This window comes from Canis aureus, chromosome 15 (genome assembly GCF_053574225.1).
Source record: "Canis aureus isolate CA01 chromosome 15, VMU_Caureus_v.1.0, whole genome shotgun sequence".
Taxonomy (NCBI): Eukaryota; Metazoa; Chordata; class Mammalia; order Carnivora; family Canidae; genus Canis; species Canis aureus.
The window spans coordinates 61,580,839-61,608,467 of NC_135625.1; the positions used below are offsets into that span (position 1 = coordinate 61,580,839).

The following is a 27,629-nucleotide window of genomic DNA, read 5'->3' on the forward strand; positions in this document are numbered from 1 at the left end:
AAAATGCAATCCCTTCTCACTGGCCTACTAGCCCCTTACTTTATCGGCTTTACTCGGTCTTCAACATCATCACCAGCCGGAATGCATCTGGCGTTCTTCACATGGCATGCAAGGCCCTTCATGAACGAATCTCCATCTAAAAATGCAGCCAAGTTTCCATGTTCCCTCAGCCCTTTAGACTCTAGCTCAGCTGAACGCTTTATATTTCCCTGAAGAGGCCAAGCCAAGTTTTACGACTATACCTCTAGTTGTCATATATAAAATACATAAAGGTGATCCTTAAGTGCAAGTGTTCTTTCTCATTCTAAATGGGCACTTACTTCTTCACTCCCCGGCTTACTCTTGCACAGACTTTAATTCTTAGCTAAGAGATTAGCTTATCTACAAAGGGTTTTTGTGGGGTGCCTGGGTGGCTCAGTCGGTTAAACATCTGCCTTTGGCTCAGGCTGTGAACCTGGAGTCCTGGAATCAGAGTCTGCTCCTCCGTATCCTCTTTCCCTTTCTCTCCTCACCTCTCATGCTCTCTCTTGCTCTTTCAAATAAATAGAGTCTAAAAATAAATAAATAAAATTAATAAAGGCTCTTCTGACTCCCACAGACAGAAGACTCAGTTCTTATTCATTCCAAAGACTATAGTTATTGTATTCTTTTCTGACTCTTCTTGAGACTATATGTTCTTTAGTTTAAGAGTGATGCCCTCCAATTTTATATCCCTGGAACTAAGTATAACATCTGACTTAGTAAAGGAAAGATGGAATAAAGGAAGGAGGGAGGAAAGGAAAAATATGTCTTTCGAGTACTTCCTCAGGATTTTCTTCCAAGTGACATGTTTTCTGAGTTCTGGTGCATGTTTATTTAAGTCCTCCACAGCCCCCACCTACAAATCCTTTTAAAAGAAATAAAATATGTTTGGTGAAGCATAATTCTATAAGAAGACTAAGAACATTGGAAAATGAGAGACGATGTTTTACTGGATCAAAAGTGTGGAGACATATGTAACAATTATTTTTGATAATTTCTGTGTCCTTCATTGTTGACACTGAGAAATCCTCAGCAGCTGCTCCAAACACTTCCCTAGCTATATTAGAAAGGTAGGTCACGCATGAGTCATTCCTGCCCTGGCAACAAGGGCTGGAGAGCTACTCCTGCCTTCAAGGACCCCTTCGTCCAAGTGGGACCTGAGCCTCTCATACCTCCTCCCAACCCAAGGTCCACCCCTTGGGTTCTTCTCTCTTTCTTTAATCACTTCTACCATAAGAATCAGATTATACACCCAGTTACTGCTGAGGACTTTCATCAGCTCATCCATGATCCTTGAATATTCTCACACCTACAACAATTGGGGCCTCTCCCCTTCCTATTTCTTTAAAATTCAACAGAAAAACCCTTCCCAAATGTCTGTCTAGTCATCCTTTTCACAATTTTTTTTTCAGCAGGGGGCAGTAAAATTTCATTATTTTTTTTCTTCCTGGATGCTACCTATGAAGGTAAGACCAGCTTTCAAAGTAAGAGCAAGGAATGAATGTCATTCAATTTGCTTGATTTGCCTTGTCTTAAAGAAGTCTTTAACAAGAGGAGAATATTTCAGGGTAATGGTAAGTCAAAATTGTTATATTCTTTTGGAACATATAAGAGAGCAAGAGTGAGCAGCAGCCTCTAGTTGTCATATATAAAATACATAAAGGTGATCCTTAAATAGTGAAGCCAAAATAGTCAAATCCAAACCCCCAGGTCAGCAGTGGCTCAGCAAGAATTTGACCGAATGTCAACCGTAGATCCCACTGAACTAGGGCAAAGGGAGCTGATGGAGGGGGAAGGGATTTCAGGATTTATCTTTGTAACTCGTGACTAAAGCTAAAGACTTTTCTGTTGAGGAGAAGAGTCGAGAGAAGATGGTGCTTGGCTTGGAGGTTATTTACTGTAGCATCGCCCAAAATATTTTAGTCAACGTTACCAAAGCATGTATTGGAAAAAAATATAGGTCTGAATTTTCTATTATGTCATGATAGATGGTGCAGTTAAGAGAAAATGAACTTAATAAAAGGAGCCTCAATTCATAAAGTTGGTGAAACCCGAACCCTGAGTGGATGAGAAATTAGACTGAGAAAGTGGTGTAATTATAAAATTAGAACAATAAATTTCTGAGAACTCAGCAAATGTCAGTTACTGCCCTAAGCCCTTCACATGTGTTACCTAAATGGGTTCCTTCTTTGTAAACCTCCCAATGTGGTCTCTCATGCCTATGTGATTGAGCCACCCTGTTCACTGGGACCTCCTTTCTGAGCTCTTCTTTCGCAGTTTTGCAGAGGAATTAATTCTGATTCATCCTTCAGAACATCACATCCAACATCACTTCCATTCCTGACTTTCCCAAGTAGGTCAAACTTCCTATTACAGCCTTTCAAACCTCTGCAGCCATCACTTTCATAGCTTGTAAAACAGCTGCAATTTAATGTTTTGCAAAAATGTTAGAGACTTGAGTTAAGACAAATAAGCAAAGCATGTAGCCTACTTTGGATGAGAGAAGTAAACAAAAATATTAGTCTTTTGATGGGTAGAGGGATCTAGATGACACTGCTCTATACTAGGATGGCTGTGGGGCCCAGATAGTTTGTAGGGACTGTGTTGTCACACAATGACTTCATCAAGAGCCCAGCCCACTTCCCCAGAACTGGGAGACACCTTTCTGACTCAGCTGTGCCATGGCTTTCAGACTCCTCTACTATGTGTCCCTTTTCCTTCTGGAGACAGGTAAGTCATAGACATTGATTTCTCTAAAATTAGAAAGGAATATTTTCCCTTGTTCTGGTTTTGTACCTGGTTCCAGCATCAAGATCTCTGTTGCTAACTTTTGTCTCCTTTTCTCAGGCCTCATGGATGGTAGTGTCTCCCAGACCCCAAGACACTGTATTTCAGGGACAGGAAAGAAGATTACCCTGGAATGTTCTCAAACTATGGGCTATGACAACATGTACTGGTATCGACAAGACCCAGGAAAGGCACTACAGCTGCTCCATTATTCATATGGTGTTAATACCACAGAGAAAGCAGAGCTCTCCTCTGGATCAACTGTCTCCAGATTAAGGAAAGAGCTTTTCTCCCTAACCCTAGAGTCTACCAGCCTCTCACAGACATCCCTGTACCTCTGTGCCAGCAGTGAATACACAGTGCTACACAGGCACCTACAGCCTGCATAAAAAGGGTAGTCACAAAGGTGAGGAAGCCCCACCCAATGTCATCTGAAACTACAAAAGCCACTGCAAATCTTCCCAGACTCCTCAGCCCTGAGAAGGCAGTGTGATCTGCTCAACCATCTGGGTGGAGAGTTGACCCTGGGTCAGTCTCTACCAAGCTGGGAAATGGCCCAGTCCACAATCAGAAACTGACTTCTCTCCTGCATCTTTGTTGAGTCTAACTAGGGGTTCATCAATTCTGTGGATTGTTTCAAGTAACCAACTTTTAGTTCCATGGATTTTCTCATTGTTTTTCTGTTTTCTATTTGGTTGACTCCAAATTTGATCTTTATGATTCCTTCTTTCTTCTTTTTTTGTTTACTTTCAGCTTCTCTTTACAGTTTCTTAAGGTAGAAATTTAGATTATAATGCAGGCCTTTGTTTTTTCTCTAAAGTAGTCATTTAAAGCTATAAATATCCCTGTAGTTCCTACTGCATTCCATGATTTAATATATTTCAGCCTTCATTCAGTTAAAAATATAACTATCCTTGAGATTTCTTCAGTAATCTATGTAATCCATGATTCATTTAAGAGTATGTTGTCAAATTTGCAAGTATTTGGGCATTTCCCAAATTTCTTTCTGTTGTTTATTTCTAAATAGTTTGATCAGAACTGTTTTCTCAATTCTTCTATATATGCTGAGATTGTTTTATGGCATAATATGTGGTCTATACTAGAAAATATTCTATATATTCTTGAAAACAATGCATATTTTGTGGTTTTGAGTAGATTATTCTAAAACCATCAGTTAGGTCAACTTGGTTGATACTGTTTTTCTTTTTTTTCTTTTTTTTTTTTTTTTAAGTCTCTTTACCCTCATTTGTTCTCTGTATAGTTGGTATGATCAATTTTTGAAGGTGAGGTATCGGAACCACCAAACAAAGTTTTGATATGCTCATTTATTCTGTCATTTCTGTTGGTTTTACTTCATGTGTTTTGGAACTGTATTGATATATGTCAGGAGATCCATGCACAGCGCTGCCCAGGCAAATGCTCTCTACACAAAAATGAACTGAATCTAGAGATTTGTGGGATACCACTAGGTTTACCAATTTATGAAAAATAGGAGGCTTGGGAAGAGAGGAGCAAGAGAGAGAGGAAGGACAAATCATAGCCCAAAAATTATCCAATCAATTAGGGAAACATTAATCAATAGAACCTACAAGCTTAATGACTCCCAGGTACAATAAACACAGAGATCCTTATCTAGATGGTATAGTCAAACCTTGGATAGCCAAAATACCAGAGAAAATGTTTAAATCAACAAGAAAATGAGAAAAATGAATCCTCATGTGCAGGATACTGGCAATATGGCTGACTCCTGACTTTTCAGAAGAAATAATGGAGGTCAGAAGATAGTGTGAGTTATAGCAACAAACAAAAGGCACCAAGAATTCTATACCCAACAAAGCTAGCCTTAGAGAATAAAGGTGAAATAAAGACATTCCCTGATAAGCAAAAAATAAGATTTCAGTTAGTAGACTTGCCTTAAAGAAAAATATTAAAGTCATCCAGCTGAAAGAATATGACATTGACAGTATCTCAAATCCACAGGAAGAAATAAAAAGCATTTGAAAGAGTAAATATAAAAGAATGATAGATAGATGATAAATAGATAAACATAAAAGCAAAAGTAAATGAGGTAGAAAATTTTGAAACAATAGAACTAAGAAATAAATAAGCTAATTTCTTGGGAAAAATAGAAAATTGCTTGCCAACTAGAAGACAGAAAGAACAAATATACCAAATAAAAAAAGACAAAGGGAAATTATCACAACAGAGTACATTTTTTTAAAACAATATTTTGTACATTTCTTTATAAATGACTCCAAAGCCTAAATGGATCATATTTTAGGAAAATACAGCTTCACAAAACTGACTCTAATGCAGATAGAAAGTCTAAGCAGAACAATAGCTCATGGCTATAAGAGAAAGTCATGCACTGTCACCATCCCAGCAACAAAGCAGCAACGATGAAAATGAAAGATGGGAGGAGAGTTTATGGTGCATTTAGCAGTATGTGCATTCCCAGAATCACATTCCTTGAAATTATCTCCTCTATTGGAAGCAAACTGGTAGCCAAAGGAGCAGAAATATCTAGAACAAAAATACCTTCGGTTGGATGAAATACTTACTACAAACAGAAATGTTTATAGGAAGACAAGGTTCTTCAGAATTCTCTCCTAATTCTTATAATAAGAGACCAACCTGGTTACAAGGATGATTCGTGTGATAAAAAAGTGTTTGGAATCACGTAAAACTTGCTAAATGCTAAAAGAAACTTGTTCAGAAGTAAGTAATGGGACAACTAAAGGACAGAACCCAGAAATGGCCAACAATGGATGTTAGAAATCTACCAAGAATTGAGAATTTAGAAAAAAAAAAAAAAAAAAAGAACTTGAATCAGCTACCTGATAAAAACATACTAAAGGTTTTCTTTTTTCTTTTTTCTTTTTTTTTACACTGTTTCAGTGTGTTTTTATTAGTTATCAATATCAGTAATCAGTTTAACAAGTTGTTTTTATTACTCATCAATATTATGAGTATTTCCCGCATACATAGATTTATACACCATTTCGGTGACTACACAGTGCCCTTCTACAGCAGCATCATAATTCAGTTAATAACTCTCTTCGTACTAAACATTTAGATTATTTTATATATTTTGGAAGGTAAACAATACTACACCAGTGGCACTGCCCTCCTTTCCATTCCAGAACCCTGTTCCTTCCTTCTCTTGCCACAGGGCCTTTTCATGTGCTATTTCTTCTGTCTAGAACACTCTTAGTCATCCATTCTCAATCCACTTCCATCTGATTAACTCTCCTTATCTAAATACCCCTCCTTAGGGAAGCCTTCCCTGGCTTTCAGACTTGGTCAACTCTCCCCTACACACACCCACTACTACTCCTTTGGCACATTTTCAACATTTCCACAATGACCTTTATGTATATGATTATTTAATTCATGTCCATCTCCCCCTTAGACTGTGCATGCCAAGAGGACAAGCAGGAGGATGGGCGCCGAGCATGGGCAGCAGCCGCAGTCCGAAGGCCGCAGAGGCCATGGTTCTGGTGATAAAGTCCAAAAAGCATAGCCGGTGCAAGGAAACCTACTCAATGTATATCTACAAGGTGCTAAAGCAGGTGCACCCTGACATCGGCATCTTTTCCAAGGCCATGAGCATCATGAACTCGTTTGTGAACGATGTGTTTGAACGGCTGGCTGGCGAGGCTGCCCGGCTGGCCCAGTACTCGGGCTGGACCACACTGACATCCTGAGAGGTCCAGACGGCGGTGCGTCGGTTGCTGCCTGGGGAGCTGGCCAAGCATGCCGTATCTGAGGGCACCAAGGCCGTCACCACATATACCAGCTCCAAGTGACCCAGAGCCTTCCATCAATAAAGAGTGAGCTGCTCCCAAAACAAACAAACAACAACAACAACAAAAAACTATCTTGTTCATCTCAGCCTTCCTCATTCCTGAAATCACAGGCATTCAAAAATATTTGTGGCATAAATGAGTAAATGTATATGTCTGAAATATCTCTTAAGTCTCTATTTTTTTCTTTTCATTTATTTTGGGTTAATAGAATTTTGTTTTGTTTTGTTTTGCATTTTCTTTTTGTTTTTTGTTTATTTTTATTTTTTTATTGGAGTTCAATTTGCCAACATATAGCATAACACCCAGCGCTCATCCCATCAAGTGCCCCCCTCAGTGCCCGTCACCCAGTTACCCCCACCCCCCGCCCTCCTCCCCTTCCACCACCCCTTGTTTGTTTCCCAGAGTTAGGAGTCTCTCATGTTCTTTCTCCCTCTCTGATATTTCCCACTCATTTTCTCTCCCTTCCCCTTTATTCCCTTTCACTATGTTTTATATTCCCCAAATGAATGAGAACATATAATGTTTGTCCTTCTCTGATTGACTTATTATGCTGAGTGAAGTGCTCAAGGTTTTCAACAAGAAAAGACAGAGCTAGCCTAGGACCCCTGAGAGTAAAGGATATTTTGCATTTCAGGCAGATAGGGGATGGTATACCACATGTGGTTTTAGATTCAGAAGTTAGGGTAAATTGAAAAATAACTCCCGCAGGAATGAGGCTTTCATCAAACCCTTAAAAGAGAAAGGAAGAGAAATAGAGAATCTTTGAGAAATTCATTACTAATTGTTGAAAATACTACCAGTTTTGGGATTAGACTTATCTGGTCACTTTCTAGTTTTGCCACATTACCGAATCTCTCTAAAGATAGTTTCCTAGTCTCTAAAATGCAATCAGTAATATCTGGCTCCCAGAGGTTTTATTTGGTCCAGAAAATGTATGTGGATTGCCTAACAAAATCCCCAGCATAGAAATTTGACTCAAAAAAAATTTTTTTTGACTCAATAGTCAATAATGACGTTAGTAGCAGTACTATTAGTTAACTATTTTGAGAGCTAAATCTTAATGAGTGGTTACTATATACGAGGCATTGTTATACCACTTAACACTTTAACTCATTCGCTCTTCACAACTCTGTCAGATACACACTTTTATTGGCACAAATCAGTGATAGTACAATCGAGGCATGAGGCAGCCCACTTACTTGCCTAAGATAATAGTTAAAAGAGGCAGAACCGGTGTTCAGATCCAAGAAGCTTCCCTCTAGAAGTTTCCAGATTAACTGCTAACCTAGTGGCAATAGTGGTTATTAAAGAATGTTGTGGATGAAAAACTAAGCTTGATTCAGAAAGAATGCAAAGGAATAGCATGTATAGACCCAAAAGAACAATTGTTTCTGAATTGCCCAGAAAAGTTGAGCTTAGCTGAGTAATGCTCTGTGAGGGGGAAGAAAGACTCCATCTCTGCGGGACTCAGGACTATGGGTGTGGGCAGACACAGTGACATCAGAGGCAAACCACCCACAGGCTGACGAGAGCTAGAAGAAGACATGCTCCTCCTACCCTGCCCTGAGGATCAGACTCCTCTGGGCACTAAGCTTTTTGTTTCCTGGCAGCAGATAAGATCATGGCACATTAGGAATAATCATAAACTGGGATTTCTAGGCTCTAGCACCAGGCTTTTTTTTTTTTTTTTTTTCATGGCCAAAATTTTGGCCTTCCTGGTGGACACTGCTTATAACTTGTGTATCCTTCTCCCACTAGTCACTTGGATATTAGAGTGATCCAGAATCTAGATATAAAACAGAATGCAGTGGGGGTGGAATGTCTTTAGGACTTTGTTCATAACAGAATGTCCCGGTATGACCAAGTCCCAACGTTGGGGTGACAGCTGATCCACTGCTCACTTGTTGCTGGCAACATTGAAGATGATCCCCTGATGCACACAGTGTCTCCTAGAAGAAGAAGGAGGGTTTCTTCAGGCTCTAGAGACATCTTCATGCTTCTTTGCTAGCAGCTTATCTATAGAAATCTACAGCCACACCCTCAGGTGGCCTAGAATTTGAGGGGGAAAAATCTTCCTAGAAAGAATGTTAAATAGCAAAAAGCCACATCTACGACATTTGAACTTCAGTTCATCTGTGGCGACTCACATCTCACAATCTCCCAAGAATGCTCCCTCCCCCCAACCAAGCAAGTGGTGTTGAGAGCAGTTACTAGACCACTCATAGGGATCAGTAGCTACAAGGGGGTGTATACTGTATGTCTGCACCCAGTTCTGCCTGGAGGAAGCTCCAGTTAAGAGGAGATCGTACACCAGATCCGAATCACCTCAGAGCGAGTTCTAGGCACCCCCCAGATGTTCCTGTGTGTATACACTTAGTTGCCCCATTCCCCCCACCATACCGCTCACTCCCTTATGAGGCAGCCCACAGAGAGAGAAGGGGCACAGGCATTATACGAAAACCGAGATTAATGAGCAGAAACTCATGGAAATGAATAACATAAGGCTGGCTGAAGATTAGAGGGCTTTTATGGTAAAATCTCAAGTTGGGTAGAAGAATGAAATGGGAAAGTTTCCAGAGAAGTGTTTGGAGGGAAGCCTCAAGGGTCCATGCAACAATCCTCAACGTACCATAAGAATCTAGCAAAAATTCAAAAGACACAAACCCACCACATTACTAAGGATATAGCATATAAAGGAGATTAGAGTTCATAGGGGTAAAAAGTGCTCATTCCTTAAAAGAACATCATAAACAATCATGTGACCGAGACAAATGAAACCAGCCACATTCTGTTCAGTCTAAGAGACTTTTGATTCTTTTCTGAAGCAGTGAGGAAGGAGGGTGTGGTCTCTGGCCAGGAAGCAAACGAAGAGCGTTGGCCTCAGAGACTAAATTCATCACAGCGCTGGACAGCATTCTTCATCTGACGCTGCCATGAGCAACAGGTTGCTCTGCTGTGTTGTCATTTGTCTTGTCAAAGTAGGTGAGTCCCGGGCACCTGCCACTAGGTTTCCAGGGCTCCAACTAGAGGAGTTTCTTCAGGATGGTAGCATCAGACCCCTCTCCCGGGGCTGTGTCTTTATTTGGCCACTTTTTTTTTTTTTTTATGCCACAGGTCTCAAGGATGCTCTGGTCAATCAGTTCCTAAGACATAGGATCTTGGGGACAGGAAAGAAATTAACCCTACAGTGTTTGCAGGATATGAATCATGTTTCAATGTTCTGGTATCGCCAAGACCCAGGATTTGGGCTACAGCTGATCTACTACTCAACTGGTACTGACAACTTTGAAAAAGGAGATGCCCCTGAGGGGTATGATGTCTCTCGAAATGAGCTGAAATCTTTTCCCCTGACCCTGGTCTCTGCCAGCACCAACCAGACATCTGTGTACCTCTGTGCCAGCAGTTAGCCACAGCACTGCACAGCCACATCCTCTCTGCACAAGAAAGGAGCCAACCAAGGAGTGAAGGAACACTGCCCTCAAGATTCCTGACTCAAATTAGGAGTTTTCTCACAAAAATTGAACCGAAGCCCGGCCTTGACTGTAATATTCCTTACTTCTTTTTTCCCCTCCAAGACATCTTTCCTGTTGTAATCCAAGTCTTTACCCCTGGCTGATGATATTGTGCTAGACTAGAGAGCATTAACCTAAAGTGTCCTATTTCCTATGGTAAACTTCAATTTTCAAATACAGATGCAGGGAAAATTTTGATAAAACTGAATTCTGAAAAAAAACTGAATTCTGATCAAGTAAAGAACAAAATCCTCAGATTAACAAAGATCCTTCAAAGATTCTACGATGGTGTCTCTCGATGACTGATGGAGTCATACAGGAAATTCAGTAGGACAGAGGGGCTTCCTCAGATGTAGAATCCCGAGCCTGAGTAACAGAGGGTCAAGACAAGTTTTCAGACAACCCGTGGGCTCAGGATTACTGAGAAGGAGGGAAAAGTTAGTGGAGGGGAGGTGGGTAGGTAATAAGACAAAAGAAATGTGTTTTTTTCACAGGGATTATTAGGGAGCAGAACCTCACCTGGGTAGATGCAAGTGTAATTTTTAAAATCAAAACCTATGATTCTGAGTAGACAGAGATGCAACAGGGTCACTGTGTAGGTCCCCAAAGGAAAATGTTGGGTGATAACCAGCTGTATTTATGTTCTGTTGCTGCATAACAAATGGTGCAAATTAAGCAGGTTACAACAACACTGATTTATCATCCCACAGTGCTGCATGTCGGAAGACCAGGGTGGTGGGTCTCTATTTAAGGTCAGCTGAGACCACGGTGTCATCAGGCTGCAATTTCTTCTGGAGCCCACTCCTCTTCCCATCCATTCTTATTATCGGCCGAATTCAGTTACTTGTGGTGGTAGGAGTGAGTATGGCAATCACCTGTTTCCTTGCCTGTGGTCACTAGGGGTTGCCCACAGTTCCTTGCAGTCTCCCTTGTTCTCTCCACCTTCAGAGACAGAAATGCACATCAAATCCTGCTGATAGTCTGAAAGCTTTGTGGCCTCCCCTTCTGCTACCAGCTGGAGAAAACTGTGCCTTGGACACTCATGTGATTAGGTTCGGGTAGGGTCATGTGGATAATATCCCTTTTGCCAAACAATGTAACTCAATCACAGGAGCGAGGTTTTATTATATTTACCGGTACCTCCTACACTCAAAAGGGGAGGGGATTACTCACAGGCAAGGGGCACTGCAGGTTGTTCTTAGAATCTTGCCTACCACACCAAAGGAGAACAAATGCCAAGATTATCAGGACAAGAAATACAGAGAATTAGATGCAATCAAATACATTGAATTAGAATTCAAAACTACTTGAGAGAGATTTCTGAGTCCTGGACACAATAGATCAAGTTTTCCTCCTACTGTTTTATCAAGGACACAGTATAAAAGTAGAGTGGCCTGGAGTTTGGTAAAGGGAGCAAAGGGAAATTATACAAAGGAAAGATAAAGAGGAAAGATCTAGCTCCTACTGGAAGGACACCAAAGCCTCAGGGTAAGAAACCAACTTGTTTTACTCCATGGGTTGAGGAAAAGGATGAGAAATGAGACCAGAACAGCTGCCAGGGAAAGGGATGGAATGAAGGTTGAGAGAATTTTTTAGAAGAGAATAAAATTGTTTGGCAAAGGGAATGCAATCTACAATGAGCTTTGTTCCTATGAATTTTGAGGTAACATAGACATAACTTTTCAGTTGATTGATTATTTGGGGAGCACAATCCTTTGAAATTCCAATGAGTCAGAAAACTAGCAACCTCAAGGCAAGACCTTGGGGAAAACAACAAATACCAGGATCCAATTAACAAGACAATATCTAGTGTGATTTTAATTTTTTTATCAGCCAATTTGTGAAAGTTTCCTGGAGAAATTGGGGATCATCTGAACACTCATCAGTGTCTTGGGGGGCAAGCTGTCTTTCTCATGAATTGACCTACCCCTTCCATGATTAGACAACAGAACTCTCTTTGGGGTAGCCTAAGTATTAATGAGTTAAGCAGGACTGAATTGCCACCTGCTGCCATAGTTGGAGAGACTGATAACTAGAAGAGGAAAGAAAAGTTAATTTCTTAGAGAGAAAAGGTACTTTCTGAGATGGCATCAGTCTCCTGTCTTTCTCTACAAGCTGGCTGCTGTCTGCCATCCCAAGATTGGGGCTGGGAGCACAAGAACCTTACTTCATAATAAATGAAACCGAGATCCATCCTCTTCACCCTGATTCCTAATTTGAACTTAAGTCCATTCAGGAGACCAACTGAACACCTCCCCCTGGAGTTTGGATATATGTCATCTTGGCCCTGCAAGCTATTCTCTGGTTTCCTGGTTTGGTGAATTGAAGTATGAGTCATTTACTTGCATGAGATTGAAGCTGTGCTACATTTCTCTTCCTCCTTTACCCCGGACACCCACTCTTTCTCCAAGAGCTTTGATTTCTAACTCCCACATAACTTTTCTTTTCATCCATTCTCTCAGTGCAACACTGTCACGTTTATGCTCTTATCAGCTCCACAGGTAAGTTTAGTAGCCTCTTTATCCATGTCTCAGGCTCCAGCCTCCCCCAACTAATGAAGCATCAGCATCCCAGTACCAAGTGCAACTTTCCTAATTGCAAAACTCTGGCCATGTCACTCCCTTCCCCTTCGTCTTTCCGTGGCCCTCTGTGGTCTAACAGATATAAAATCTAAACTGATTATCATGCAAAGAAACATATGATGATTCCTTTAGTATTTGGAAAGGAAAGAAATTAAATCCCTTGCCAAAAAGACATCTTTGTATTAGAATGTCAAGTTCTCATGAGAGTCTGGGATAAAGAGCTCTTTATTTTCCTTCTTGAGTTACAGATCCCTTTCTCCATTAAGTCCATCACAGTCGGGCACTGGGAAGGACAGACCCATGAGCTGGACGTAGCTGGAATGGGCCAGTGCTTCAGACTCTTCAGGCCTTCTCAGAGGAGGAGGAAACCAAATGACCTGACCAGATCCAGCCTCCGACACACAAAGTAATTGCCCCTCTGTCTCCAAATGCTTACCAGCATTTAAAGCATGTGTATACTCTGCTCCCAAGCTTGATACAGGCCAGCAGAGCCCTGCGGATGGTGGTGAGTTTGGGAAGAGACATAAGTAAACTATCCAGGACAGAGGTGTCTGGTGGTGGACAAACTTCCTGCATATATAAGGTAAAATGACAACCCTTCTAGAAAATCCCACCATACCTTCTAGCACTCACGTTCTCACATGCTCTACTCTAGCAACGTTGAACTCTAGCACATAATATTTCCCTTGAATGGCCCATCTGACAAACTCATTTTGTTCTTCAAAATATTACTTGAAATAGCACTATCTAAAATGTGCTCTGTTTTCCCAAGATCGTGGGCTCCTTCCTCTGTACTCCCACTACACCTTCCACAATTCTTCCTTTCTGCAGATGCCAAATTAAAGTGATTACAAAATCTTTATGGTAAGAAGATACGTGTTTCCAGCATTCCTTTCCCAGAATCTTCCTTCGTGCGTGGCACACAAGTTCAGTCAATGATCAATATGAAAAATCATCAGCGTCTTGGAGACAGGCACGTCATCTTTTTTGTTCGTGTATTTCCATAGTCTAAAACAGCACCTGCCACATAATTGATATTCATTATATGTCCATTAAAGGAAACGATAGAATGGCTCAGCAATGTCTAAGAGGACTGGGCCCTGGGCTTGCCTCCTCTCCTCCCCCTAAAAATTATATTTCTTACATTTCAACAGTTCCCAGTCTTACCTTCCTTTTCTAGCTAAGGGTTCCTAATAAGCCAAGTAATGCCCCACCCCAAATATTCATTTGCTAATCCTCAGAATCTGTGAATATATTGCCTTACAACATGGTAAAAGAGAATCAAGTTTGTAGATACAGTTAAGTTTGCTAATCAGTTGACATTGAGACAGACGGGGAGATTGTTCTGGATTATCCGGGTGGGCCCAATTAAACACATGGGTCCTTACAGAGTGATGTGGGAAGAATGCCACCTGCTGTGGCTCTCTTCAAAGATGGAAGAAGGGGCCCCAGACAGACCGGAGGTGGCCTCCAGGACTTGGAAAAGGCAAAGAAACAGATTCTGCCCAGAGCCTCCAGAAGAGCACATGGCCCTGCCACACCTTGATTTGAACCCAATGAGACTCGTGTCAAACCTCTAACCTACAGCAAGATAATAAATTTGTGTTCTTTTAAGCCACTAGGTTTGCGATCCTGTGTTACAGCAACAATAGAAAACCAACATGGGGCCCTACTTCTGAGCCCCTGAAAGAAGGCTGCTGCTGAAGAAAGCCACTCTGGGAGAAGCTGAAGAGGCAAAGGGATATTAAGGACAGGAGTTTGAATCAGATGATGCTGTTTTTAAAGGCGGATGCTACCAGTTTCTGCTCTTGGCATGCTCCATTTCTGCAAATGCCTCCTCTGCACAGGCTTTGGATCAGAATGTTCCAGCAGGTGTTACTGCCAGCCTCTGAGGGCCTATTCTCTTGAGAAGAATTTTGCCTTTGGTGGGACCATCCGTGGCTGGCACAGTGCACTCCGTGGCCTCTGCTAAGTGGCACAGAACCAGCGAGGTGCGGTGGCTGAGGCCGGCAGGGAGGATGTCACTTTCCAAATGGCAGGAAAGTAGAATTTGTTGTCTTTGTGCATAGCCACAGAAGCCCATACATTTTGCAGCTTCCATCCCCCTGCAAGATGACCACACAAAGGCACTCAAGTATGCAGAAGGAAAAAGAGGGAGGGAGAGAGAGAGAAAGGAGAAGAATGGTCTCCCCTTGACCCTTGAACAGTCCAGCAGGAACCTGATACCTGAGTCCCTCTGCACCAGCAGTTTATCAATGCAGCCACATCCTCTGCACATAGATGGCGAACCCAAGAGACACAGAGCCTCTGCTGCATGGCCTGACCCCCACCCACAAGATGGCCCGGATGCTCATCAGCACCCAGTTATTAGCCTTTCCTTCGCTTTTCCCCATCTGAATCGCTTTTTTTTTTAATATTTTATTTATTTATTTATTTATAGAGACACAGAGAGAGAGAGAGAGAGAGGCAGAGACACAGGTAGAGGGAGAAGCAGGCTCCATGCAGGGAGCCTGACGTGGGACTCGATCCCAGGTCTCCAGGATCACAAACCCAGCCGATGGTGGCACTAAACTGCTGGGCCACGGGGGCTGCCCCTGAATCGCTTTCTTACCACATCTCGCTATGAATTTATAGTCTCGGTGATTGCACGCTAGAACAAGTTAACACACACTCAATGGCTTGAAATAACACAAATTTATTATCTTACAGTTCTGGAGATCAGAAGTCCAATACCGGTCTCATTCAGCTAAAATCAATGTTTTGTCAGGGCTCTATGTTTCTTTCTGAAAGCTCTAGAAAAGAATCAAATGCCCTTGCCTTATGACCTGCTTCCTCTACCTTCATAACCAGCAATGTTCCATTTCCCAGACCCTGTTCCATACCCAGGTCCCCCTCCAAACACAGCTGGGAAAGGTTCCCTTCTTTCAAAGACCCATGTGATTAGACTGGGCTTCCCTAGATCAAGGCCAGCTGATTAGTAACCTTAATTGTATGCAGCACCTTGGTTCCCTTTTTAATTGAATCCAAACATTCACAGTTTGTGGAGATTAAAATGTAAACGGCAGGGGCACCTGGGTGGCTCAGCAGTTGAGCGGCTGCCTTTGGCTCGGGGCATGATCTCGGGACTGGAGATTGAGTCCCACATCAGACTCCCTGCAGGGAGCCTGCTTCTCCCTCTACCTGTGTCTCTGCCTCTCTCTCTGTGTCTCTCATGAATAAATAAAATCTTTAAAATATAATGTGAACATCTTCAGGGCATCTGGGTGGCTCAGTGGGTTAAGTAACTAACTCTTGATTTTGGGTCAGGTCATGATCTCCGTGACCTGGGATTGAGCTCCCTGCTGAGTGGCGAGTCTGCTTCTCCTTCTTCTCTCTGTGATCTCTCTCATTCTTGCTCTCATAAATAAATAAATAATAAATAAATAAATAGATAGATAGATAGATAGATGATAGATAGATGATAGATAATCTTTTAAAAAATAATGAAATGTGAACCTCTTTAAGACCATTTTTTTTCTGCCGATTTCAATAAGATTCCACTAGAGGGCACTAACGCATTCCTTATGAATGTTTCACTTCAGATCTTGATAAAGGGGAACATTTGATAAAATTGAACACCGTGTCACCAATTAAAAGAGAACTCACTATATAAAAGTCTCTCATGAGATCTTTCAAAGGTTAATCATATAACATGAAAATATAGAGGGCAGAGCAACTTCCTCACAACTCCAAGGGCCTGAGCATAAGTAAAACAGGATTTGAGGTGTAGTGAACATTCTAGAGTCTATAACTGGGCTCTGGATCAGCCATAGGAGACATTTTGCTGCGCACTTAAAGGGCACTTAATGTTCTCCTAAAGGGGTTTTTCAGAAATGGCTCCTTAGTGGAGTAGAGGCAGGCATAGATATTGTTGTCCAGAGACTGTTAGCCCAGAAGGACGGCTGGGAGACGCAACAGATTTGCTAAGCAGTGCCTCCGAGGAGGGAGGCCGAGAGCAGACACCGAAGAAGTCCTGGGAGAGACATGGACAGATGGACAGCACACAACGGAACACATTACATTAAAGTACAAAAAGTACAAAAGATGGAGGGAGATGTTTCAGGGCTCCTGGCCATCTCCAGGATTCCCAGACTTAGACGCCTGCCGCACATTGGGGAAAAGTTTCCAAAGTCTTGAAGGTGGTGGCCTGAAGAAGGAGAGATCAGAAGGAAGGTTCTAGGACAGAAGAGTGGGAAGGTACAGCAATTGGCTCACGATCTAAGGCTATTAGGGACTCAGGTCAACAACATCGCTTTTGATGTAGAGAAAGAAAGGAGAGACCAGAGCAGCCTCCCTGTCAATGGGGTGCAGAGGAGGGAAGCAGCCTGTTGAGGAGAGTGAATTTGCTGCTGGGTTGGGGGGAGTTTGGGAATATAAAATCAGGTGCCTCCTGACTCTTGGGTTAATCTAATATGGAGAATGCTTGGGATGAACTATAAATCTATGAGCTGTAATTATCCACTTCTATGGTGTTGGAAGCACCATAGAACCTGGGGAAATCCACTGGACCGGGGTGTAAATAGAGAGTTGGGTTTAGCTTTGTAGACGCAGGTCAACTGTGAAAGATTTCTAAAGACGAAATTCGGGATGCCAAGCTTTACTAAGTAATAAGGAAATTGTTGGCTTGAAGAGGGTTCTTGAGAATGAAAGCTGCTTGCTTTCCCACAGAGAACACCTGCCCCACAGCTAGAATATGGAAAACTCCCAGGACAACAGAAAAACACCAAGGGCTGACGTGAAACCAAGCCTGTTCCCTGCCATGCTTTTCCTGAAAGGAACCACACCGGTAGCAACGTAGGAAGAGAAAACACGCCTCCGCAGGGCAGAGTTGCTGTCCTGAGAGCAGATGCGCCTCACTGGCCGGGAATGGGGAAGGTCAGAGATGCGCCCCCAGCATGAAGGGGATTGCAAGCAGGAAAGCCATCTCTGAGGTGTGAGTGCTGCCCCCAAACTGGGATGAGGACCCACCTCTTGCCTGGAGATGACAATGATTTGGCAAAATAGAGAAGGACTCCGTGAAGCCCTGGCTGTGGTTGGAAGCAATTGGGGGGGGGGGGGGGAGGGCAGTCTCTGCTCTCTCCTCCTCCTCCATCCCCCACTCCCACCCCAGCCAAGAATATTCTGGCTCCAACAAAGCACAAAACAAACTTGAAGGTATCCAAGAGGGAAAACACTGTGCAATCCCCCACAAACGTCACCCCAACGCAGGAAGGACACAGTGACCCAGAAAAGGGAGCAGTATGTCGCAGCTGGACTGCCGAAGAGACGCCCTGATGCCCCCCAGCCACGGCCGGGATTCCCCCAGGACTCTCAGCACCCAGGGGCACAGCTGTGCTGCTGCGTGGAGCAGCAGGTGGAGACCAGAAAGCCAGAAAGAGGTTGCATGCCCGCAGCAGAAGAAGAAACCACGTTGGCTGGTAAAAATGTGAGGTGACGGAAGTTAGCAGCTGTCATCCCTGCCTGCTTCAGAGAAAAGAGGAGAAAGAAGAAAGATATAGCAAACCCCAACCTTGAGGAAAGCAGCCACCAGCTCCCGCAACTACGGGGCGTGTAGTCGGCTAACGAGGATAGAGCCCTGCGCCGAACAGTGTGAACTGGGTACAGACCCGTGAACTAATCCACGCTGGGGGCCTGTCCGAGGTTTTACAGACGAGCCTCTTGGAAAAGGTAGTGGCTAAAAAACCCATGCCCATGCCGGTGGAGAAGCAAGGGTAGGAACATGCTTGGACTTGCCTCTGCAGGGTGGACGTGAGGCATCTAAAATACCAAAGTGCAACTGTGACGACAGTGGAAGTTTCATGCTCTCGCAGTTCTAAGTGATAAATGTGCTCTATCAGTTTTCATCATAAAGATTCAGAATACGCAGATACCCTCCAAGTTTGACAAGAGTGTCCTGCTAGCCTCAAAGGAGAGCAAGGCTAATAAATGTTGGTGACCACAAGCCTCGCCAGCCCACAGCGGCCACCACCAGTCGCTTGTGTTTCCCTTCAGCCCCGCGAGAAAGGGAAGTGGCTTCGCTCCCGAAAATGGGGGCCAAGTAGCTGCAAAGAGGGAGATGCCACAGAAGCCGACTGGAGCCCCCGGGGCTGGAGGACACCCACGGCTTTCGGGCTGCTGGGCTGGGTGGTGCTGTGTCTCCTGGGAGCAGGTGAGTTTCAGGACACCTGGGCAAGGTGGCTGCACCTTGCAGGTCTCATCTCGAGACATTCTCTAGAGGCCGTGCCCTTCTCGGCTGACTCTAGCTCTGTTTCCTTCCCTCGCAGGCCCCGTGGAAGCCGGAGTGACCCAGACCCTGAGATACCTCATCACAGGGACCAGGAGGCAGTTGACACTGCTTTGTTCTCAGGATATGAACCGCGACGCTATGTACTGGTACGGACAAGACCCAGGGCTGGGTCTAAAGCTGATCTACTCTTCAAGGAACGTTCAGTTTACTGAAAAGGGAGATGTCCCTGATGGGTACTGGGTCTCTCGGAAAGAGAAGAGAAATTCCCCCCTGGCCCCGACCCTGGAGTCGGCAGGCACCAACCACACCTCGCTGCACCTCTGCGCCAGCGGTTTATCCACAGCGCTGCTCAGCCAGATGCTCGCTGCACAGAAAGGGCACCTGGAGAACAAGGAGGCGCCTTCCTGGGGAGCCCCACCCCAACCACGAGGAGAACTCCCTCCACCATCTGCCCCATAGTTGTCCTTCCCGGGCTCCCCAGCTCCGCAGACGCTGTCAGGGCAGCTCCCCTGCAGGGTGCTGCTCTCCTGGGGCCTCTCACCACTAAGGTGCTTGTCCAAGTCGAGGTAGGACACGCTGGCCGCGGTAGGTCTACTGCCAGGGGCAAGGGACTCTCTTCCTAGAACAGGATAGAACAGGATTGCACACTGTGATCCTGTCTCCCTACTACTACTACTATCACCCCCAGTACTCCTTACTGGGCTTCACTGTTGCCCAAACCAAACGCCGCATTTTCAGTCCAGTCACTCAACAAAACCTTGTCCCATATTCCACGTCCTATTCCCGGTTGCTTGCCCCGGGGGGAAGAGCACGCTCTGAGTTATTCACAAAATCTGACGTCCCTCCTTCTTCCACATCTCAGCAAATGGTCCCGCCCTCTGGCCAAATGTCTAAGCCAGGAACGGAGGGGTCATCCCCACCATCTCTCAGAGACACCTAGTCCCGCATCTCCTACCCTGCGTACGTGCAGATGTTACATCCCTTGCAATTTTTACTAATGTTTCTAACTTCAGTGACAACGCTGTGGCCCAGCCAACGTCTCTCACCTGGATTCCTTAACCGCCTTCCACGTAGTCGCCCCCACTGCCAGTGTAAAGTATAAGCTCAAGACTTTACAAGCTCCTCCTTGACGAGGTCTTTGTGTACCTACCTGCCTTCTTGACGTGAATGTCCTCTTTCCCTCAGTGACCACAACTACCACGTATGCCCTCTGCTGACTCACTGCTGGGTGTTCACCACCAAGGTTCACTCTCCCTAGAGCGCCCTTCCTCTCCCTACCTACCCGGTCACCTGACCGATCGCTCCTCTGGATGCTAATTCGGAAGTCACATCCTCCTCCAGAAAGATTTCCTTGAATCCCTGGCTGGGTCATTTCCTCTGCTCTGTGCTCTTATGACAGCCTGAACTTCTATCCTGATGGCAGTCAACACACTCAACTGTTTATTGTTTAACATTTACAGTCATAAATATCCAGGTTAAAGAGAATAAGGATCATGCCTCTATTGCTTATCTCCGTACTTACCAGAGTCCCTGAAGGCAGTAGTAGTGTTAAATGAATGAGTGAATCAGTCTTGTCTCAAGATCCTCTTTCCAACACCCCTCTGACTAGTCCAGTATCTAGGTGCCCCGCGAAGTCCTCTCCTACACATAGTCTGGGGAGATTCCAGGGTTTTTCATATGTGTATCCAAGCAAGTCAGATCGTGTGCTCTAACAGAGATCTATTCTTCTACTCCAGCCCCTGAGCTCTATGTCCCCCTGATGACGAAGTTGCCTCCCTGGGTACCACTGTTCCCATGGGATCTTTTTCTTTTTCGGGTGGGCCCTAAAATACCTGCCAGCCACTGCTGATGCTTCAGCTCTGTACCATTTCATTTGCCATGCAGCACAATACAGCAGACGTCATCGTTGCTGCCCACAGGTTCCAACATCCCTCCCAGGTAGAGCCTCCTGCAGAGTGGCACCTCTATTAATGAAGCACAAGAAGAAAAATTTGCTCAAGCTTTTCCTTTTCTTTCTTTGTGTTGGAAGGGCAAAACTACAGCTCCTCATCTTGATCCCAAATATCTTATCCAGACTTTGGCATGAAGGCTCACTCAATTACATACATTCCTCCCTAACCACCAAAATAGTCGTTATATCCTGGGATAAGGAAATGCAGAGAACCTCATCCAGGATGCAAAATCCAGCAGGAAACCCAGCTGAACTCCAAATCCACTCATCACTCCAAGAACTGGCTGTATTACTAGGTCTTCCACCCCGTAGGCCCCTTGCCCTAATCTTAGGATGAGCTCCCTCTAGGAGGCACCTTATGTTGTTACACACAGGGGCTTCCAGTGGACGTATCTCTCCTTTTTGAAAGATTGGCTCAGATATTTCTGAACTACAAAAATTGTTGCTTCTCACGTCTAAGTTGAGTTTCCATTACTACTTTTATCACATCCTCAATATAAATAGAATTATACTAATTAAATCGGAGATGGAAGTGGAAATTATAAACTCAAAGATTGTTCCCCCTGGAATGGGGATCTACCATCTAATGACTTAGTCTTATTTCCTGGAAGTCATCTTGGGTGACCCTGTATCCCATGTGAGCCCATGGGACCGTGATGTAGACAGACGCCTTCCTACTTCTGTAGGATCCCACATACCTAGAGCCCTCTGTCAAGGACCTAGAGATGATAGCTACAATGCCCTGATTCTTAACATGGACCTGCTTTAGGCACCAGGTTACCCTGCTCGTTACTCTTATTTCCCAGGACCAGCAGGGCTCAGGTTCACAGAGTTCTGAAGAGGCATGTATCCTCAGCTACTTTATGGGATCTACTCTTGATTACTCACACCTCAACCAAACTCACTCATGCTAAAGAAATACCTACAAGATTTAGTGAATTTTCAGATTTGGACACTAGTCACAGTTTTTTTTTAAGTATTAATTTTTGGTTCACCCATTGTCAATGTCCTTGGTACCCTACTCTTTCTATATATACTCTTCCCTTACAAGTGGGCTCACGAGGTATTGTTTCACTAACACCAGAGCTAATGCAGACACCCCACCATGAACTCACCTGCTGTGACATCCTCCTTGGGATAGGTAGTTCATGGGCACAGGTCTATGTCCTTGAACTTGGTTTCTCGACCTCTGCATTAAGGCTTTGTCTGGTGGTTTATACACTGGCATCCCTCTGAAGCTCTTTCCCTTGACTTACCATCTCACTTTATCCACCAGTGTCCATGGATGCTAGTGTCGCTGAAATCTCAGTGTCGGCAAAAAGGGTGACTGTGTTGTGGCCAAAACATGTACCATGACCAGTATGTGCTGATTCAGACAAGAGCCAAGAATGAGGCTACAGTTACTGTTTTACTCAATGCCAAGAACCCCGACAGATGAGAAGTCCCTAAGAGATATGGTGTGTTTTTAAATAAGCCTAAGCATTCCTCCCAGCCTTCAGACGTCCAGCCTTTTTCAGACACTTCTGCCAGCAGTGAACCCACAGCGCTGCACGGCCACTTCCTCTCTGCACTGAAAGGGTTGTCACAGTGGGGAAGGTGGCACCCACAGGAGACAGTGGTAGGGACAGCACCTATGAATGAGATGCCAGAGTCCTCACTTCCCTTCGGGACTTGCATGGGGCTTGCGCAGCCCAGGCCACCTAAGAGAACTCACCTGGTACCAGTTCAGCTTCCCTGGCACCACCTGCAAGAGGGAGCCTCGTTCCACCCAGATGCACTGATCTTCGGGGACTGTCTCCAGGGCCATGGGCCACCAGCCCTGGGCAGTGCCCTGTTCCCCATCACCCACGTTCCATCTAACACTTGCACTCCACCTCTAGACAAATTGCCTTCCTAATTTCAGGTGTTGGCTTCTGGATTTCATTACTCTGGGGCTCAACTTCTTATTCAGCATTATTTTCATGTCGGCTGTCACTGGCTCTGATCATGCTGTCATTTGCTCTGCCAAGCCCACCCAGCAAACTCATTCTTACTCTCCCGATCTCATGATTGCTTCGCATGTTCCCCAGAATGTCTCTGGTCATTTCCCGAACACACACCCTTTCTATACATCTCAGTTCAGGTCTGCAACAGCTTCACTGTGTCGTTGTTATTGTTTGCTATAAATCTCCCTTTGGGGCCATCTGTTCTTTGATTTAGGGTAATGTGTCCTCCCATGTTTGCATCACCAAACCATCATTATGCCTGGTCCACTGGCTCTGGAATGGAATGAATGCTCTGCGAGGCACGGAGCATGTGTCCATGGTCTGTGACTGTGTTCCCGGTGCCCAGCACATAGCAAGTGTTCAAGAAATATCAATGCAAGGATTCTAAGATGCCTTCAAGAATTTTAATCAGGATTTGTCTTCCTTATCTCTCTTTCCTAGCTATGAGCCTTTTAATAAGCAGCTTAAATAACAAAGCTTATGAATAAATTCTCTAAGAGACAAGCTCTTCACTTGGATAATGCTATTATTGAACACAGAGGCTACCAATTTCTGCTCTAGACATGCCCCATTTCTGTTACACGCTCACCATCACAGCTGCAGGGACAAACTTTTCCAGACACAGACTAAAATCAGCTCCAGGCCCAGAGAGGAGCTGTGGTGACTGGGGATGAGGGAGGTGAGTTCTCCTGGGGAGAGGCCCCTCATGTGAACTGCCCACGTCACAGAGCTCAGAGCGGGCAAGCGGGCCCGCTGCCACCAGACTGCTCTTCGGAGGACAAGAAAAAGACTCTGACCAAGGGATCCTGTAGAAGTAAGCTTCAAAAAAATAAAATAATAAAATAAAATAAAATAAAATAAATAAAATAAAATAAAATAAAATAAAATAAAATAAAATAAAATAAAATAAATAAAAAGAAGTAAGCTTCACCCAAGTATCTGTTAGTTTGGAATTCCTCTTCATCATAACAAATAGCAGAAAGGGCCATAATCCTCTGCCTCCTACCCATGGCGTATCATGCCTACCTGGCTGCCAGAACAAATAATATTTTAGCATCCCCTCCTGTATGCAACGATATTATTTTCATTAATAGTCATGTACATAATTACAAATCTCCATGTGCACCAAAATCACCCACTGAGGGTTTGTTTTGGGCTTTTTTTTTTTTTTTTGCTGTTTTTTTTTTTAAAGATTTATTTATTTATTTATGATAGACATAGAGAGAGAGAGAGAGAGAGAGAGAGAGAGGCAGAGACACAGGCAGAGGGAGAAGCAGGCTCCATGCAGGAAGCCCGATGTGGGACTCGATCCTGGGTCTCCAGGATCGCGCCCTGGGCCAAAGGCAGGCACTAAACCGCTGAGCCACCCAGGGATCTCCTTTTTTGCTGTTTTTAAAAATTGTGTGTGTGCACGTGTGTGACAAGGACGCTTCGCATGAGGTCTCTTTTAACAAGTGTTTAAATGTACACTCCAGCTTCCTTAACTTTAGACACAATGTTGTTCAGATGTCATCATCTTGCAAGACTGGAACTTGGTATCTCGTGAACAGCTACTCCCGTTTCCCCTTCCCCAGCCCCTGGCAACTGCCATTCTCTCTGCTTCCAGGTATTTGTCCCTGTGCTAAGTGAACTAAGGCAGTCCCAGAAGGGCAGATATTACACAGAAGGAAGGAGTCTTTCATCACCAAAATTGTTTAGGATTTCTGGCACATGGTGATAACACAAACAGAATAACTTTTAATCGGATTTTATTATTATATTTTTATATCAGTATCTATTACTTTTTTCATATTTGGCAATTGTCCAAATAGTGTCCTTTGTAACAAAAAAGGAAAACAGATTCTGGTCTATAATCCAATCCAGAATTACATTTTACATTTAGTTGTTATTTCTCTTTACTCTGGAATGCCCCTCCGTCTGTCCTTTGTAATTCAATACTTTTGAAGAGTATAAACCAGTTGCTTTGTAGAGCCTGGTACTTAATGTAATACTATGGTAAAGCATGTTGAAGGTGAAGCATTAGATGAAAATAATTCGTACTTTCCATGTTCCTCTTGATATAACATTTTCAAGCATTTTATTCAGAAAATTGTCAATCATGAAAGCAGAGAGAGTAATACAATGAGCCCTATCGCCCAGATTCAATAATTAACACCTGCCACACTTTTATCTTCCATTCCTCCAGCATTTTTGGTTGATATCTTTTGAAGCAATTTCCCAGACATCATAATATTTTATTCCAGATTTTAGTAAGCTCTAAAAAATAATATTTTTATACAGTCATATTGCCAACCTAACAAAATTATTTGCAATTCCTTCATATTATGCATAGCCAAAATCATATTTAAACTTCTCCTATTACCTGGAAAATGCCCTTTTAAATCTTTGCTTTTGCATTTGATTGTGATGTCTCATCTTCTCACCTCCCTCCTGCACCCCTCCCCTTCTTCTTTCTCTTCCTCTTCCTTCTCCTCCTCCTCTTCCTTCTCCTCCTCCTCCTCCTCCTCCTCCTCTTCTTCTTCTTCTTCTTTCTTCTTCTTCTTCTTTGCAGACATTGCACCTCTAGTGACTGCACCCCATCATTGGTACCCTACTGTCTCCACTACATCTCCAGGGGGAGCCTGCACATGTGGGCACCATCATGTCTCCATTATGTCTCCATTGTGTCTCCACCACCAACACAATGGACAGAAAAGGCAAGTGTTTTATAAAAGGAATGAGATTATTGCTTATGGGAAGACTCACACCTCGATGTACCTATATCTATGAAGGCAAATCAGTAACAATTAGAACAGAAATATCTACAACTAAATACTTTCAGCACACTAAATGTGTACTTTAGGACAGACAGATAAGAAATGTGGACTGAGGAATTGGTAAATTTTTGCAATATGAGATGCCACCTGAATACGAGGATGTGCTCTGGATGGCACTTAGTATAAGGGCTACTAAGGCATCTGATAAAAATCCCCTAAATGCTAAAGCTAATCATTTCAAAAGCAGAGAATAGCAAAACATGAAGATAGAATTTGAGCCAGAACCCAGAGTTAGGCATATTTCTTCTGGTCACTTCTGGTTATGAACTTCACCAGGAATTCAGAGAAAATAAATTGATGGCTAAGTCAGAATTATGTTGGGCTTTGTAGCTTTTCCTTCCTAGTGAGTGAGCAGGATCTGATGCTGTCTGAGTGAGGTCCCTATTACACAAGTACCATGAAGCTTAGAGACAGTAGGAAAGCTGTAGGACGCTTGGTAACGAGCCACAATTTAATATCCATGGTGGCCTAAAAGGGCATAGCAAGTGTGCTTTCAGTTTTGTTGCTTTGAATTCATTGAAAAACAATTCCTGCAGAAACATTTTGGAAGGCAAATCTAAAAAGACAAAGATTTGGGGCGCTTGGCTTCCTCAGTCAGTCGAATGTCTGACTCTTGGTTTCAGCTCAGGTCATGATCTCAGGGTCAAGGGATTGAGCTCTGCATGGGGCTCTGTGCTCAGTGGGGAGTCTGCTTGGGGATTCTCTCTCCCTCTCCCTCTGTCCCTCCCCCTCACTCATCTGCATGCTCTCTCTCTCAAATAAATCTTTTAAAAAATGTAAGAAAAATAAAAAGATGGATGAAGATTTACCCCAAAACGGTAACATAAGGATGAGTACAAGAAATCATATCAGTGGAGAATTTTAACACACTGTCTGACACAAAATTAGTATTCAGTAAATGACAGTAGTAGTAGTAAGACTTCATGGGTTTAAAGGCTGGATTTATCGAGGTCTGCGATGATATAACCAGTTCATACGTACCAATCTGTTGCGTTCTTACAGTGGTTGGTACTTTTATTAATAGTTGATACTTTTATTAGTCCAATTTTCCATATAAGAGCACTGAGACCCAGAATTTGCCTCTGGTCATGGCCAATTAACAACAGAATTGAATTTCAAACCCAGACAGTGTAGCTCCAAAGCCTGCCTTGTAACCAACACATTACTTGTGGTAATTCTTGTTCTTTAATAAGATTGTATGAAAAACTAAAATTGCTGTGAAGGAAAAATATATGGAGAGGGAGGGAGGGAGGGAGGGAGAGAAATACAGACAGAGGACAGTAATGCTTTCCTAATCGGAATTGATCAGGAAAAGAAAATCCTTGCTGGTGGAGATTCACTTCCTGAGACTCACTAGAAGGACTTTAGGGGACCCGCATTTCAGGCCATGTGGTTAAGACTTACTACCCAGACCTCGCTAGGATACACAGGCAGATTGGAAGGGAAAGAAACCAGCCAGAGTTTGGATGAATCCATGGAGACTTCCTTATGTTCTTGCCCTCCCCGGAGGATGCACTCCTTCCCCAGCAAGGAAGATGCAGGCTCAGCATCCTAGACACTTTTGGAAGCTAGTGTTATGGGCTGAAGTATGTCCCCTCAAAATTCATATATTGAAGTCCTAACACCCAGTACTTCAGAATGTGACTGTATTTGTAGATAAGTTCTTTAAAGGGGTAGCTAATGTTAAATGAGGTCGTGGAGGTGGCCCTTTCCCAATATGACCAGTGTCCTTATAAGGAGAGGTAATTAGGACACAGACACAGAGAGAGGCAACACTGTGTGAAGGCAGAGGGACGAGGCCAGCTGCGAGCCGAGAAGCAAGGTCGCTGGGAAACCAATCCTGCCAACACCTTGATCTTGGACTTCTAGCCTCCAGAACAGTGAGAAAAGCAGTTTCCATT

At 43.7% G+C, this 27,629-nt stretch overlaps 2 protein-coding genes, 1 pseudogene and 1 gene segment (V, D, J or C); 3 read left to right on the forward strand and 1 right to left on the reverse strand.

The window, feature by feature from the left end:
* LOC144284988 (T cell receptor beta constant 1-like) overlaps positions 1 to 27,629 on the forward strand; it is a 113,825-nt gene that overhangs the window by 46,134 nt on the left and 40,062 nt on the right.
* Positions 1 to 27,629, reverse strand: part of LOC144284990 (uncharacterized) — a 76,222-nt gene that overhangs the window by 29,830 nt on the left and 18,763 nt on the right. The window contains exons 3-5 of the mRNA XM_077850209.1: positions 20,809 to 20,940; positions 20,499 to 20,628; positions 19,518 to 19,595 (exon numbers count right to left, since the gene is read on the reverse strand). Of these exons, the coding sequence (XP_077706335.1) occupies positions 20,877 to 20,940 (64 nt within the window). The 3' untranslated portion in view covers positions 19,518 to 19,595; positions 20,499 to 20,628; positions 20,809 to 20,876. The remainder of the gene's footprint in view (positions 1 to 19,517; positions 19,596 to 20,498; positions 20,629 to 20,808; positions 20,941 to 27,629) is intronic.
* Positions 6,144 to 6,617, forward strand: LOC144284991 (histone H2B type 2-K1 pseudogene; annotated as a pseudogene).
* Positions 17,970 to 27,629, forward strand: part of LOC144285120 (M1-specific T cell receptor beta chain-like) — a 40,211-nt gene continuing 30,551 nt past the window's right edge. Inside the window, exons 1-2 of the mRNA XM_077850372.1 lie at positions 17,970 to 18,898; positions 19,014 to 19,434. Coding sequence (XP_077706498.1) covers positions 18,676 to 18,898; positions 19,014 to 19,434 — 644 coding nt within the window. The 5' untranslated portion in view covers positions 17,970 to 18,675. The remainder of the gene's footprint in view (positions 18,899 to 19,013; positions 19,435 to 27,629) is intronic.